Source organism: Ananas comosus, linkage group 1 (genome assembly GCF_001540865.1).
Source record: "Ananas comosus cultivar F153 linkage group 1, ASM154086v1, whole genome shotgun sequence".
Taxonomy (NCBI): domain Eukaryota; kingdom Viridiplantae; phylum Streptophyta; class Magnoliopsida; order Poales; family Bromeliaceae; genus Ananas; species Ananas comosus.
The window spans coordinates 168390-184422 of NC_033621.1; the positions used below are offsets into that span (position 1 = coordinate 168390).

Consider the following 16033-nt stretch of genomic DNA (forward strand, 5'->3'; position numbering starts at 1 on the left):
ATTAAGTTAAAACTCCTTAATATCTTCAATTAGAAATAATGAGTACTGTTAAGGTACTAGTATGACAAGATCTCTAAACCTATGATATACAAGAGCAACATACAAAAAATGCAGATATATAACAGGACCGGGCGAGCATCCTTAAATAGAAGCCAGAGTATTGCAGCTCCAGCTGGAACAGCCGAAGGCTTCAATGTACAAAATATTCGAATTATTTTCAGGGAGCTCGCATCATACAAAGCTCTTTTTTTTTTTTTTTTTTTTTTTTTTTTTTTTTTTTTTTTTTTTTCATGCCAGCTTGTTTCGAACCCTCCAAATGCATACTTTAATAGGTGGAAGTAGTGCGACTCACATTTTATTTAAATCAGTTGTTTGAAAATGGCAGTTGAATATATTTAGAGATGATTTTTCCTGATTCGGAACAGAAATTCTTAATCCGATATAAAAATATATCTCCATTTGCATCGCATTGGATATCAAATATAAAAATACCGGTTTTCGGCAGCTTTAGTTTAAGCTTTTGAAGATTTAACATGATATCAAAGTAGAAAACGCGAGAAGGATTATATTGAATAAATAATATACAAAATATAAAGAACGGCGTTCTGTACGACTTATCATATGGGTTCATGTAACTGAGAGTAAAAGAGAAAAGCCACAGGAGTGGATGTCTCCATCTGAACTGGTAGAAGCAGGCCAAGTTACTTGGATCTACGTTAACAGCCACCCACAGAGACTTCCTGATCAGCTAAATTATGAAGCTTAGCTTGTTACTTATATTACTCGAGCCGCCGCCGCCACCAATAGCCACCGTCCCTGCTGCCACGTCACCATCCGACTCTTCCTCATCCCCTCTCTCTCTCTCCCTCCTCATCTCTCGCTTTTACTCTGTCTAACCTTTTTTTTATTTTATTTTATTTTATTTTTTTGAATTAACAACGCATCACCGCCACCACCTCTGCAATCCGCTTCTTTCCTTCTCTCCCTTTTCCCTTCCTCCCACCACCACATTTGCCTCAACAAAAACCACATCCTCTTCTCCTCTACCTCCCCCCCTTCCTGCACGGAGCTCGAGTTTGAATGATCAAACACCCTTTTCAACCGAATTATGGTTAGTTTCTGATCATCAATTTAATCTCTCTTCCGACTGATGAGCTGTACGCTTGCGATATTCGCAATGAGACTCTTATGTGCTGATTGCTTTGATCCATGCTTCGTTCGTTCTTCGGGGCGGGCAGGGAACGCCGGTGAACATCATTGTGGGATCGCATGTGTGGGCGGAGGATCCCGAGCTGGCTTGGATCGACGGAGAGGTCACCGAGATCAAGGGCGGCAACGCAACCATCATCGCCGCTAACGGCAAAACAGTATGTTGATCCGATTGCTGCAATCCATCTCCAATTGTCTCTGCATGGAATTCTCATCCTGTTTTGATCCAATAGGAACGCTGATAAATTGCTAGGAAATGAATGAAGATTCTGCTACTGGTCTTTAACAGCAGTCCGAAACCATTGGCTGCTTCGGTGGCTGCTTTGCTATCCTTTGCCTTGCAATAACATAAGATGCAATTCTATTAGATAATCGACTCCTTGCTCAAAATTGCGCAGTAAGTCGCTATTAAGAATCCACCTCTTTAATGCAGAGATGTTCGCTATATACTTCGCTCCCTCTTTTCGCTTGAAAACAAGAAACAGAGTAATAGAAGATAATATTTCACTCCAAAAGATAAACTAAAACAGGAATTAATGTTTTGTAACATGCCTGACATCATCTTTGTAAGTTCTCTGTTTCATCTGCATCCAATGTGTAGTTCTCCACGTTAGAAGCTATAGAAGCTTCTAAAGAATTCCGATGCCCAGCCGCTTGTCGAACACAAGAACAGCAAGTGAAATGCTGATATGTCTCCAGACCGCCGTGATCATCCGTAATAGCTACTTGTAATTCACTTGCAAAAAGTACGACATGACTGGCAACTTAATGAGTCGAGAAACCTGTTGCAAGAAAATTCTAAATGATTTAGAATGCTATTCTAGTAGATTGATAATCCAACTCTTACCTACTTTTATAAGCAGAAATTCAAGGTGGAAAAACTTAAAATTTTTTCTCACACATACAATAGGACAGCGTGATGTTTGATCTATATGTCTTCTGTATACAGATAGTGGCTAGTCTGGGCAGCATTTATCCAAAAGACACAGAAGCCCCACCAGCAGGAGTAGATGACATGACCAAGTTGGCTTACCTCCATGAACCGGGAGTTTTACAGAATCTTTCTTGCCGCTACTCTCTGAACGAAATATATGTAAGTATCCAGCTTTACTCTCCTTCACAAAGTCGAATTCTTCTTCAATAAAGCTGCAAACAGCGAAAAAGAAAAAAAAAAAAAAAAAGAAAGGAAAAAATAATTTTAATGCGAGTGTATGAAAACACCAGACGTACACAGGAAATATCCTGATAGCAGTGAACCCGTTCCGAAGGCTTCCCCATCTATATGATGTCCACATGATGGAGCAATACAAGGGTGCGACCTTTGGAGAGCTGAGTCCCCATCTTTTTGCCGTGGCAGATGCTTGTTACAGGTAGACAATTCTGTAAATTTTCAACTTTATTATCACCATAATAAAGTGTAATTTTTATCGATACAAGTTACATTTGGTGAGCATATACCAGGGCAATGATAAATGATCACGGAAGCCAATCTATATTGGTAAGTGGGGAGAGTGGGGCTGGTAAAACAGAAACAACAAAAATGCTCATGCGATATCTTGCGTTCATGGGTGGGAGATCTGGAATTGAAGGAAGAACAGTCGAGCAACAAGTCTTGGAGGTAAAATAAAATAAAAAGAAACAGATCAGTAGTAATTCTGAAAATTTGCACATTGGCCTTAAAATCCCTCAGAAACTAATTGAAGTAATAAGTTCTAAGTGTCTAATGCACTTTGTGCAACTCCTTGTAGTCTAATCCTGTACTGGAAGCATTCGGAAATGCTAAAACAGTGAAGAACAACAATTCAAGGTAACAGCTGAATGTTGACTATTTTCCTCTTTAAGTGCTTAAAGCCATTAATCTACCTGTGCTAACATTGATGATTAATTGTTAATTCAGTCGTTTCGGTAAATTTGTTGAAATCCAATTCGACAAATATGGAAAGATCTCTGGAGCTGCAGTTCGCACATACCTCCTCGAACGCTCACGAGTCTGCCAGGTGTCTGACCCTGAAAGGAACTACCATTGCTTTTATATGCTCTGTGCTGCACCACCAGAGGTAATTCTGCTGAAAATGGCCATATATGTATATATATTAACTGACTTTGCTTTAATAAAGTTAAATCTTTGGACTAGTCTCCAATGATTTGTACTGAAAGGGCAAACACTTTTTCAGGATGTAAAGAAATTTAAGGTGGCAGATCCAAGAAGATTTCACTATTTGAACCAAACAAATTGTTATGAAGTAGCTAATGTGGATGATGCAAGAGAGTACATAGAGACTAGAAAGGCCATGGATATTGTTGGTATTAGTCAAGAAGAGCAGGTAATAGGTGATGCCATAAGACTTTTACTCCAAAAAATAAAAGTTATTATCTAAATTGATTTATCATAGACTTCAAAAACAGAAAAACAAATTGATGGTGCTTTTTTTTTTCCCACCCATTCAAGGATGCAATTTTCCGTGTGGTAGCTGCAATCCTTCACTTGGGTAACATTGGTTTCGCCAAAGGAAGTGAAATTGACTCCTCTAAGTTGAAAGACGAGAAGGCGGTCTCTCATCTAAAAACTGCTGCAGAACTTCTAATGTGTGCATCAACTCTCTCGTTCCTTTAAGGACATTTTTCTTGATGTTTTTACGATCTTTCGTCAAGGAAACTGAAGATAATTATTCTATCAGGTGCAATGAGAAGGCCCTTGAAGACTCACTATGTAAGCGCGTAATTGTCACGCCTGATGGTAACATAACAAAGCCTCTCGATCCTGAGTCTGCTGCACTGAACCGTGATGCCCTAGCAAAGACAGTATATTCGAGGTTGTTTGACTGGTAAGGATTAACGATCTAACATACATCAAAAAAAATAAAAAAAGGAAGCGCACACATATGCGTAATATTTCCAATAGACTTCAATAGCTAGAAATAGTACTCAACTATTTTAGAATAACAGAATTTAACTACCAATAAATGTAAATATTTGCAAATTCTTCTGAAGGATAAACTCAAGTTTTTTAACCATTTATTTGGACTTAACGTGATTTAGTTATGCATGAATGTGCTTACCTCCTAGCTATCATGGCAGGATAGTAGACAAAATCAACAATTCAATAGGTCAGGATCCTACTGCAACAAATATAATTGGAGTACTTGATATCTATGGCTTCGAGACCTTCAAGATCAATAGGTAAAGCAACATGACGCATTTAAGTTCCAAGTTTGGCCCACAATAATTACAACTTTTTTGTTTTTTGCCAGCAGATTAACCTTTCATTTTGGCATTCTGTTTTATTTGGCAGTTTTGAGCAACTATGTATCAACTTGACGAATGAGAAGCTGCAGCAGCATTTCAATCAAGTATGTGAATCGGCATTAGACATTAACAGCACTTTTACACATACGGTATGTAAATTGATGCTTAGTAAGCACTTAACTTTGCAGCATGTCTTTAAAATGGAGCAAGAAGAATACACAAGGGAAGAAATCGACTGGAGTTATGTAGAGTTTGTAGATAACCAAGATGTCTTAGATCTTATTGAAAAGGTACACCTTTAGTCTATCATCTACATAAGTAGTACCTACATATTTACTTAATAAGAAACTATTTGCTGGTTGCTAATGCTTAAAATTTCCATGTAGAAACCTGGAGGAATAATTGCACTTCTGGATGAAGCATGGTAAGTTATCTACTAATTCAGAAGAATTTATTACATATAAGTTGGGCGAATATCTTCATACTTGATAGCCATAATGCTGATTGCTTGTGCACAAATTTCGTTTGTGAAAGAAAAGGAGAGGCCGTCTTTACTTTGATGTGCTATTAATTCTACTTATATCCTGACGAACAATAATATTTTTCTTTAGGGCCCAAACAGGAAGAAAAATGAAATGTATAGGATATAAGAAGACTACTCAAATATAGAACTAAATATATTACATAAGGGACATCTTCTCCTACTGTGTATTCTGCATTTTACACACAGACTTACTTGATACAAAAATATATACTGCAGTATGTTTCCAAAGTCAACTCATGAAACATTTACACAGAAGATGTACCAAACGTACAAGGGACACAAGCGCTTCAGCAAACCAAAACTTGCTCGCACTGCTTTCACAATCAACCACTATGCAGGAGATGTAAGCCATAAATTTAATCATGTTTTGAATCATTAGATGGTTATAAAGATTAAACCATTTACAGAACACCGTTCTACTTTACAGGTCACATATCAAGCTGATCAGTTCCTCGATAAAAACAAAGATTATGTGGTGGCTGAACATCAAGCCCTTCTAAATGCCTCAAAGTGTCCTTTTGTTGCAAATCTCTTTCCACCGCTGCCTGAAGAAACTTCTAAACAGTCCAAGTTCTCTTCAATTGGTACTCGCTTTAAGGTATGTCAAATAGTATAGATTTGAACTTACAGACGTTCAAGAACTGTAATGCAACTGTCAAATTTCAGATAACCCTTTATTAATTGATTCACAGCAACAATTACAAGCTCTAATGGAGACATTGAGTACTACAGAGCCTCATTATATCAGATGTGTGAAGCCTAACGCTGTATTAAAACCAGGCATCTTTGAAAATTTCAACGTATTGAACCAATTGAGATGTGGGGTATGTAACATCTGTGCTCCTTGATATTCAAGAGAATCATAACTGATATACGGATCAGAATACTGATATTGTTGCATACTTGTATCAAATATATCACTATATAGGGTGTGCTTGAAGCAATCAGGATCAGTTGTGCCGGATATCCAACGAAAAGGACATTTGATGAGTTCATTGATCGTTTTGGAATGCTTGCACCAGATCTCATAGATAGGTATAAAAGCTCACTAAAAAGCGAGATTTCACTATTTATAAGATCGATAGAGATGAATATGGATGAATATTTGCACACACTTAAGGGATTTATGTTCGATTCTTATGCAGCTCTGACGAGAAGGCAGCATGTGCGGCCATATGTGATAGAATGGGCTTGAAAGGATACCAGGCAAGCCTTGTTACTAAACTTACTTACTAAAAGCTAAATGAATAGATAAAAATTATTAACAATGCTTTCGGTAAATGAAAAGGGTCCAACATACTCTATATGCTATATCAGATAGGAAAAACAAAGGTATTCCTGAGAGCTGGTCAGATGGCAGAGTTAGATGCTCGAAGAACAGAAGTCTTGGCTAATGCTGCGAGACGGATACAGAGGCAGATAAGAACACATCTTGCCCGCAAGGAATTCATCACCTTACGCAAAGCCTCAATTCAACTACAGAAATTCTGGAGAGGTTTTTATTTTTATTTTTAAAGATATTTACATAATAGCGTTACAAAACTAGTTTTTATCACGTACATTATTAAAGAGTATGAATCTTCATGCATGACCTTTAAAGAATTAATTTATAAAACTTTGTACCTGCTAAAATGTCCCTCTTTACATCTTTTCCTTAATACAAGTAAAATTTGTCCTGCGAATCGGATTCCCCAAACTTAATTTTGTTAAAGTTGCACATTTGAGGGGCATGTATGAAAATTCAGATCTTTCAGGGGTTCCTATGAAACTAGATGATTTTCTAAGGATTACAACCATTGTAACCTGCAGCTCGGCTTGCTCGGAAACTATATGAGGGCCTGAGAAGAGAAGATGCTTCGATTCGTATACAAAAATATGCACGATCTCATGCTGCGAGAAAAGCTTATACACAATTGAAGGCGGCGGCGATTGTTATACAAACAGGATTACGTGCAATGGCGGCACGCAATGAGTATAGACACAGAAGAAGAACCAAGGCTGCTATAATCATCCAGGCATGTCCCTTATGTTTAAAAACAATTCAGAATACAAATCTCTGTAAACTGAATACTGAAGTCATTTATGTAGCTAACTTTTCTCTAAGGCTGATATTCCTATATAATGGTTTACAGACTCAATGGCGTCTACATAAAGCTTATTTGGCCTATAAGCAACAAAAGAAGGCTACTTTGGCACTTCAATGTCTCTGGAGAGCACGCCTCGCAAGAAAGGAACTTCGAAAACTCAGAATGGTATATCGTAGAACAAAAATTGTACTTTGATGCAGTTTCATGTTGTAATAATTGTTGTTTTCATATATGTTGTGTAACGAAATTGCTCACAGCAACTATATGATTTATACAGGCTGCAAGGGAGACCGGTGCGCTCAAAGAAGCAAAAGATAAGTTGGAGAAGCGAGTTGAGGAGCTCACGTGGAGATTGGAGTTTGAGAAGCACCTGAGGGTACTTCACCATTTTGATCAGGAAGCAGAATTTGCATTTCTTTTATTTTGTTTTATCTAATGAGAGGTCCATGTTTTTTGGTAGATTGACCTTGAAGAAGCTAAGGGTCAGGAAATAGCAAAGCTGCAAACGGCATTACAAGAAATGCAGGAGAAGCTAAACGAAGCCAATGCAGCAATAATCAGGGAAAAGGAAGCTGCAAAGATTGCAATTGAACAAGCACCCCCTGTAATTAAGGAGGTGCCTGTCGTGGACAACACAAAATTGGACTTGCTGACAAATCATAATAAAGAGCTTGAGGTAAAAAAATCGAAGCCTTGTCATTTTGTTTGTCTGAGAAATACTCTGAACTACTGATGAGAAAAACTTCAGTCTTTTGCTGCTTAAGCAAACATTACATGTGGAAAATGAGATGAATGTATATCACGATTAAAATTAATTCTCCCCATTAATGTAGGATGAACTGGGTGTCTTCAAAAGCAAGGCTGAGGAATTCGAGAAGAGATACTCTGAGGTGCAAAAGGTGGCCGAAGCATTACTCAAAGACACACAAGAATACCAGTCAAAAATAAGTCAACTACAGGAAATGATAGAAAGGTATAATGAGAACATTTTTCCGAAGTGAACTTCTTTTGAACCTTTTTATATACTTCATCTAGGAAGAATATTATTCATCGTTTCTTTTTTCTTTATGATGCAGTCTTGAAACAAACTTATCAAACCTTGAGTCAGAGAATCAAGTTCTGCGGCAGCAGGCCTTGGTGACATCAACAAATGAGGATCAGTCAGAACAGATCAAAAGGTAAATATACAAAAATCTATCAACTTAAAGTTTAAGTTGCACTTTCAATAGAAGTGGCTAATCAACTTTTTCTCACCAGTCTTGAGAGCAAAATTGCCACACTGGAATCAGAAAATCGGGAGCTGCGAAGTCGTCCTGCAGTAGCTGCTCAGCCATTAGTTATTCCCGAACTTAATCAACCGCATATTGTAAAGGTAAAAAGTATTGTGCATACTATTGCACATTTCTCCACCAATATAATTTTTCAATTTTTTTTTTTTTTTTAAGTAACCAACTGCTATTATGATTTCAGAGCCTTGAGAATGGACATCAAGAGGAGAAAGGTCCTAAAGTAATCAAAGTAAGGCTTTACTCTTATTGCTTGTTCCAATTATATGAAGCTAATGAATTGATTATAATCACATAGAGAGAACCACACTAGTGGTAAAGCAGCTAAACAAAGTTTTTACTTTTTATATTCAGGAGTCTGTGGTGGTCCCTGTTGCATCTGCTTTGAGCAAACAAAAGTCGCTAACAGATAGACAGCAAGTATGTCAAAACACCAGCAATCCTACATGACATTGATATAAGCAATGGATGAGAGCTCACGTAATGATAAAATTACCTCAACCATCATTGTATGATGCTTTTGCAGGAAAATCATGATGCACTTATCAAATGTCTCATGGAGGACAAGAGGTTCGACAAGAAGAGACCGGCTGCAGCATGTATTGTTTACAAATCGTTGCTACAATGGCACTCATTCGAAGCAGAGAAGACAAATATATTTGATCGTATTATCCATACTATTAGGTCCTCATTTGAGGTTGTTTTCCCTATGAAGTTGGCTTTGGAGTTTCTGTTTTGAAATTTATGCCAAAATATCAAGAGGCTAATCTTTTGTCATATGAAAACAGAACCAAGAAAATGTTGGGGAACTTGCTTACTGGCTTTCAACGACATCAACTATCTTACTTCTATTACAAAATAATCTAAAGGCAAACACTGCATCAAGTACAGGTTCAAACCGAAGTCGAACAACACTCACTTTGTTCAGCAGAATGGCACGGGTAAGTTTGTTAATACATTGATTAGGATCCTTTAAAAAGACGGCCGCCAGTGATGAACTTTATATGCAATTGATTCAGGCAGTGTTTGAAAAGGCGCGCCTGAGGCGCGCGCCTCAGCGCCTAGGCACGAGGCGCTGGCCTCCGCGCCTCAGCAATAGCGAGGCGAGGCGCTACTGCTCAGGTGCGCGCCTAGGCCCTGAGGCGCGCGCCTCAGGCGAGGCGCGAGGCGCACATAAGGCGCGCGCCTCGGCATATTTAATATTTTTTGGATTTTGGATTAAAGTTTTCGGGTTATTGGGTTTCGGATATAAATTTTATATTTTAGCCCGATAAGATTAGTAAAGGAATCTAAAAGAAACCTAAAACAAACCCTAATGAAATCCATCTACCGCCCTCTCCTCCTATCACTCTCTCCTTTTACCGCTCTCTCTTTTCCTTCTTGAGGCCAAATGAAAACATTAGCACCACAATCACTTTTAAGTTGAAAGTCGAAATATATTTGTTTTAACTTGAGAACCTATATGCATGTGTTTTCTTTACTTCTTTATAGTTATTTTAGTTTTGTATAGTTATTTTGGAGTTTTTTTAATATAGAATATCAAATTAAATTACTGTGCGCCTCGCCTTCTTGAGGCGTGCGCCTCGCAGTGCGCCTCGCGCCTAGGCTCCAGGAGAGTTTTGCGCCTTTTTGCGCCTCGCGCCTTTTCAAACACTGGATTCAGGATATATATCAAACTTTTGATTTCCCTATACAACTGTATTTAATAATCTAGCTCTGGCCTAACACAATATTAAGCATTATATTCAAATTGACTATCAAACAACACCATCCTCGGACTTTTCCCAACTACACATGCAGAGGATACAAAAACACTTTATACGAATTCTCTTTTCTTGATCATTGACACCAAAATCATGTACTGCAGAATAGCCGACCATCATCATCAGGAATGGAGATTTCCAGTGGTTACAGCGGAATAGTTGGTAAATCAGACTCTCAATCGAGAATAGTGGCGAAATACCCTGCTCTCCTATTCAAGCAACACCTAACTGCATGTGTTGAGAAGATTTACGGCATGATCCGAGATAGTCTGAAGAAGGAGATTAGTCCATTCTTAACTATGTGCATACAAGTATATCCCGCACATCCATCCTCTGGTTCTTTGACATCTTATAATTTGTGCTAGCAGTTTTTGAAATGTTTATATTTCAAATAATATATATATATATATATAGGCACCAAGATCTGCAAGAGCGAGATCAGTTCGGGGATCGTCTAAGAGCATTCACTCCAACATAGTAGCAAAGCAAGCATCAAGCATGCATTGGCAAAGCATAGTCAAGAGCTTGGATCGAACTTTCGAGATATTGCATGATAATTACGTAAGTCAAAATAACATCTTCAACTTGCAAGTAATAGTTAGCAGCTAGAAAATGAAGAAATAGCAAGAAAACACTTGATTTTTTTTATGTTTCAATCTGGTATTGCAGGTACCTTCAATTATTATAAAGAAAACCTTCAGCCAAGTGTTTGCATATATAAATTTGCAACTCTTCAACAGGTAACTATCGTGAGATCATTCCAAAGGGTTTATCTTCTTCTTTTTTTTTCCCTTTCAAGGGTAAACCTCGAACTGAGATCAAGAGTTTCACTACAATCCACTCAAAAACTTAATATTGGTTCAATCTGCAGTTTACTACTCCGACGAGAATGCTGCTCCTTCAGCAACGGGGAATTCGTCAAGGCCGGTTTGCATGAATTAGAGCAGTGGTGCCATAAAGCAATGGAAGAGGTAAGTCGAAATCAACTACAATGTTAAAAAAGTCTATGAATAGAAAGGGGTGAAAAAAAAATCAAGACATGCTAATACATTCTACCAATTTGCAGTGTGCCGAAACCTTATGGGATGAGCTCCAACATATAAGAAGCAATGGGATTTCTGGTACGCGGAATATCATATTCATCAGACCGCAAAAACTTATTAATTTTTACAATCATTTTGGCGTAACCCCTGTACTATTTTGTCATGCAGGTTTTGCATCAAAAATCCCACAAATTCCTGGAGGAGATCACCAACGAACTCTGCCCGGTAAGCCCGTGAACAGAAATCATTGAATTGCCCCAGAAACAATGCAAATCCCAGCATCTAATGATGTTAACTCAATACTCTCCAGATTTTGAGCATTCCTCAAATTTATCGGATCGGAACGATGTTCTGGGACGACAAATACGGCGCACAGGGGTTATCAAAAGATGTCAGTGCATCTCTTCTTCACTCATTTACCACTACTCACCCACCTTCAAACAGATTAATACATTTCCACAGCACTAGGAAAAAGAAAATTTGCACCAAGGAAATGTTAAAAACATAACTTAAGTGACTACCCCCAGATATATATATATATATATATATATATATATATATATATATATATATATATATATATATATATATAGAGTTTGGACTGGGCTACTATTAGTAGACAAAATTTTATTGTTTGCTCACAGTTTTTTAAGCCTTTGGATCAACTCTTTTTCATTATTCTAACCATTAGATTAAATACTATAACCCAGTGGGGACTACTCAACCCTAGGCGGACCACTCAACTCTAACCGATTAATATCATCCTGACCCTATATTTTTCATCCAAGGGTTAAAAATTTAATAGTAAAAAAGCGTTTTACTATTATAGTATTCCAGCCTAAGTCTATATATATATATATATATAATATATATATATATTTGCATATCATATGATATGTTTTCAGGTAATTGGGAAGATGAGAGCTATGACAACTGATGACTCGATCAACATGCCGAATAATTCATTTTTACTGGATGATGATTCAAGGTAAGAAACACAAAGTGTTCAAAAACCTCACAAAAGTTACTGAAGTGTACCCGAAAAGATAATAATAATAATAATAATACAAATTGCAGCATACCTTTCTCACTGGACGATTTATCTCGATCGGTGGCTGACGTCAGCCTGTCCGACGTGGAGCCGCCGCCGCTCCTCCGGCAGAACTCCGAGTTCCATTTCCTCTGGCAACCACAACAACATCACACTGATTGAGGGTTTTTTTTTTTCTTTTTTTTTTTCTTTTTTCTTATGGGGAATGTAAGATTGGGGGAAAAAAAAATGCAATTATATTATTTTTTTGTGCCATTTTTTATCCATTTGCTGATAGAGGGCTAAGAGGGGTGTGATTTGGAGTTCGCGTGCAGTTTGGGAAATTGGAGTTTGGTTTTTGGTAGAATTTGTTTGTACAACAAAATAATAAAAAAAAAAAAAGAGAAAAGTGAGTGTATATTTTTTTTTATTTTTTTATTTTTTTGTGTTAACAAACAAAATAAAGCAGAAATTTGTGTTCGTCTTTGTCACGTGATAATAAAATGTCACATATTTATTTCAAGGCAATTTACATTCGTTTCCTATTTCCCCTTCCACAACTATAATAAAAGTAGGGGCTTTTTTTGCAAATAGCCCCCTGATAAATTTTATTTTTAAAATTGACCCTGTCAAAATTTTATTTGCAAAAATGGCCCTGGCCCCGCCACGCAAGCGCCACGTCAGCACAATGCGGGCGGGGCTGGGCCATGTGTTTAAGTTGAACACGGTGAACCATTCACCGTGTTTAATACAAGGTTTTTGTATTGGACACGGTGAATGATTTACCGTGTCCAATACAAATACCTCCAACTTAGCCAAAAATGACTAAGTTGTGGGTGTTTGTATTGGACACGGTGAATCATTCACCGTGTCCAATACAAATAATTGAACACAGTGAATGATTCACCGTGTCCAATACAAATACCTCGCAGTTAACCATTTTGTATTGGACACGGTGAACCATTCACCGTGTCTAATACAAAAACCTTATATTGAACACGGTGAATGGTTCACCGTGTTCAACTTAAACACATGGCTCAGCCCCGTCCGCGTGGCGCTGACGTGGCGCTGACGTGGTGGGACTAGGGCCATTTTTGCAAATAAATTTTTGATAGGGCCAATTTTTAAAAAAAAATTAGTTAGGGGGCTATTTGCAAAAAAAGCCCTAAAAGTAGCCAAGAAGAGGTTGGTCCAGGTCATTCGAATCATACATTTTATTGGAGCAGGACCGGTCGTGAAAATAATCCGGCCCGATAAGAATACCTTTCCCCGGCCCATGATTAGCTACGACTCTCGACCTCACGGCCCAGCCCATTTTAAATCCCCTCTCCTGTGAGCGCGTTAACATAATTATTGGGCCGTATAGCTAGCTGTTCGTGACAGAAGCCCACTTAAATGGGAGCCACAAATTATCCTGCTATGTTACATTACACGAATGTGAGCCTCTAATCTAACATCTGTGGCAGGAAATTAAAGGGTGGTACCTTTCCCAGTTCTTCTTCTTCTTTTTCTTCTTCTTCAACTGTAAACTTGAGTTTTATGTGATCTTTGTTTTAATTCATTTTTTGGAGGTAAACAGACCCCAGTATTCATCTGTTTTTCTTCTATCAGTGTAGAAACCTTTTTGGGGGGCAGAGGATCAGTATCAGGAACTTGTTTTATATTTTCTTTTCTTTTCTTTTCTTTTCTCCCCTTAATTTTTGGCCGTGGAAGAAGGGTTTAGAGAGAGAGAGAGCGAGAGAGAGCCCCTGACATTTTAAGTCTTCAACATTGGTTTCTGGTTACAGCATTACTCTTTCCTTTTGCATGTCTGGTGCATTCCAATATAGTAGCCTTCATTTCTTCTAATTTAATTCCAGTTATATATATACATATATATATATATATATATATTGAAATTATCAGAAAATTATATAATATTCTCGGCTTTTTCCCTCTTAGAGTGCTATTCATTTATTCTCATATAAAGAAGAAAAAGGTGGATAAGTGTTGTGATTGCACTTTTATTCTAAAACCTAGCGATTCAGGTATTTGACAGCATTTTATTTATCAAAAACTAGCATAAGTGGCTTGCTTATAAATTATAACGTGTTTTCTTTCAATGGATATCAAATATGCGGGATATTTGTGAATTTATCCAAGTGATTCTGGTATGCAGGAGGCACTGTGGAAATCTCCGAATCAGTCGATTACATCAGAAAAGAATGGTCTCTTCTTTCTCCTTACTGAATAAATACTACTGTGGTTTCCCTAAAGAGATTAAGACCCAGCGCAAACTCGACCTGCCGAGTAATCTATTACTTTATGTTCTGCTTTGATAATCTGCACATGTAAATTAGATATGTACTTTTTATTTAATTTATCTTGCTTTTATCATATGCAACAGAACAGACAGAAAAGTTCAGCTGAAGTGTCAACTTATCGTAGCTTCTCATGAGAGTTTACTGAGCAGAAGGGTCTCCCTAGTTTCCATTTCGACCGTAATTGGTTTCGGTCTTAATGCATTACCGCCTATTAAGGCAGAAGAGAATGATCGAAAAGATAAAACTGAAGAGGGTGATGGAGGTGTTTTGGGGGCGATGAAATCGATATTCGACCCCAATGAGAAAACAAAGTCGGGAAAAGTACTGCCAAAGGGCTATCTAAAGGCCGCGAGGGAAGTGGTGAGGACGCTCCGAGAATCGCTGGAGGAGGATACAAAGGATGTTGCCAAGTTCAGGAGAAATGCCGATGCTGCGAAAGAGTCGATCAGAGAGTATCTGAGTGGTTGGAGGGGGCAGCAAACAGTTGTAGCGGAGGTATATTTATTTGTCGCTTAATTTGGCCGTTTTGGATGTTAGGATAAAAAGATACTAATTACAAAACTTGCATTATATGTGTGCATGCTTTCTTTTCATGTTTGTACGTTATGAATTTGGAAAGCAATTGTGTTCAAATACAGCGCTTTCATAAATGTTTTCCCAAGTGAAATGTTGTTTTCTTGCAGGGAGAAAGCTCGGTTTTCTGTGTCCTTTTTAGTAGGAAAGGAATTTTAGAACTGTCTTTGTTTCGTAAACAGGGAGGATGAAAAAAAAAAAAAAAACGAGTCAACTTGTAGTATCTGTTTATTTAAGATGGGTTTACTGCATTTTCAGAGAATTTCACTTCAGTGCCTTTTTTATCTTAAAAAAATGGCTACCCATCTTGGAATAATGCTTAGTTATTATACACTTTATGTTGATTTGTTTTCGACTAACTTATTTTTTCTGATGCTATCTAGCATATAAAATCATTAGGTGAGAATCGTAAGATACCATACCTTTCGTGCATAAATAGGCGCATTCTGATTACAGTTCCACAATATTCCACTTAGTAATTATTCTTTGTCATAATCGTAGCAGCATCATTGACCGATCATCTGTTTCAGGAATCATATGCTGCACTGGAGAGAGCAATACGATCACTAGCCAATTTCTATGCAAAAGCAGGTCCCTTCGCTTCACTCTCTGATGAGGTTAAAACGCGCATTCTAAACGACCTGAACACTGCAGAGGCATTTCTTTAGTGAGACCAGTACAATTACTAGGTTGCCTTCAGCCTCTTCATGTTTCCCTACTCCTACTTTCCCTTCCAGATAGCAAGAGGATTAATATGTCATATCTTTTGCAATATTATTGATTGTCCTGTAGACAATTCATGTTAATTACCTATGCATGTAAAACGTGCCAGAAATATTTGATAAAGCAATCCAGTTTATAATTTTGAATTTCCTGTAGCTTGGTGTACTGTGGTAATAACTGATTACTGCATGTTGACTGCTTAAGTCGTTAATGAGAGAGAGAGAGA

At 37.7% G+C, this 16033-nt stretch overlaps 2 protein-coding genes and 1 long non-coding RNA gene across 16 annotated transcripts; 2 read left to right on the forward strand and 1 right to left on the reverse strand.

The window, feature by feature from the left end:
* LOC109711381 lies at positions 923-12400 on the reverse strand. Of its 12 annotated transcripts, none has more exons than XR_002216583.1 (9): positions 12261-12393; positions 8341-8408; positions 3917-3999; positions 3180-3275; positions 2668-2820; positions 2440-2589; positions 2243-2324; positions 1630-1991; positions 923-1546 (listed from the first exon to the last, which is right to left on the reverse strand). It is a non-coding gene; the product is annotated as an uncharacterized LOC109711381 (long non-coding RNA). The 12 variants fall into 12 exon arrangements; XR_002216595.1 differs by having other exon boundaries at positions 2668-2726; positions 8341-8399; positions 12261-12384; XR_002216581.1 differs by having other exon boundaries at positions 8341-8399; positions 12261-12384.
* On the forward strand, positions 971-12644 carry LOC109711371 (myosin-12-like). Its single transcript, XM_020234385.1, is given in 41 exon segments — positions 971-1111; positions 1239-1367; positions 2159-2302; positions 2434-2579; positions 2671-2827; positions 2958-3016; positions 3107-3266; positions 3384-3533; positions 3659-3795; positions 3888-4034; positions 4288-4389; positions 4502-4559; positions 4644-4745; positions 4842-4879; positions 5216-5342; positions 5427-5597; positions 5692-5823; positions 5928-6034; positions 6145-6205; positions 6317-6494; positions 6809-7014; positions 7132-7251; positions 7364-7462; positions 7547-7762; positions 7920-8059; positions 8163-8264; positions 8344-8458; positions 8557-8604; positions 8727-8792; positions 8899-9069; positions 9161-9313; positions 10240-10446; positions 10550-10696; positions 10805-10875; positions 11007-11106; positions 11202-11236; positions 11238-11256; positions 11347-11403; positions 11489-11569; positions 12084-12166; positions 12256-12644. Coding segments are annotated over 41 exon segments (4680 nt in total). The 5' UTR covers positions 971-1108; the 3' UTR covers positions 12392-12644.
* LOC109708888 (photosystem II D1 precursor processing protein PSB27-H2, chloroplastic) lies at positions 13585-15962 on the forward strand. 3 transcript variants are annotated; one of them, XM_020230819.1, is made up of 4 exons: positions 13585-13688; positions 14367-14497; positions 14600-15006; positions 15615-15962. In XM_020230819.1, exons 2-4 carry the CDS (start codon positions 14413-14415, stop codon positions 15750-15752), a joined length of 630 nt encoding a protein of 209 aa, XP_020086408.1. In that variant the 5' UTR covers positions 13585-13688; positions 14367-14412; the 3' UTR covers positions 15753-15962. The 3 variants fall into 3 exon arrangements, with proteins under 3 accessions (XP_020086408.1, XP_020086416.1, XP_020086398.1); XM_020230827.1 differs by lacking the exon at positions 13585-13688 and adding an exon at positions 13692-13779; XM_020230809.1 differs by lacking the exon at positions 13585-13688 and having other exon boundaries at positions 13712-14497.

What these genes read in the sequence shown, in the direction of transcription:
- LOC109708888 (XM_020230809.1), top strand. Translation starts at nt 14,323, where the DNA reads ATGCGGGATATTTGTGAATTTATCCAAGTGATTCTGGTATGCAGGAGG. An exon ending in GCGCAAACTCGACCTGCCGA is followed by an intron (nt 14,498 to 14,599) that starts GTAATCTATTAC and finishes GCAACAGAACAG; the next exon opens with ACAGAAAAGTTCAGCTGAAG. An exon ending in AGCAAACAGTTGTAGCGGAG is followed by an intron (nt 15,007 to 15,614) that starts GTATATTTATTT and finishes CATCTGTTTCAG; the next exon opens with GAATCATATGCTGCACTGGA.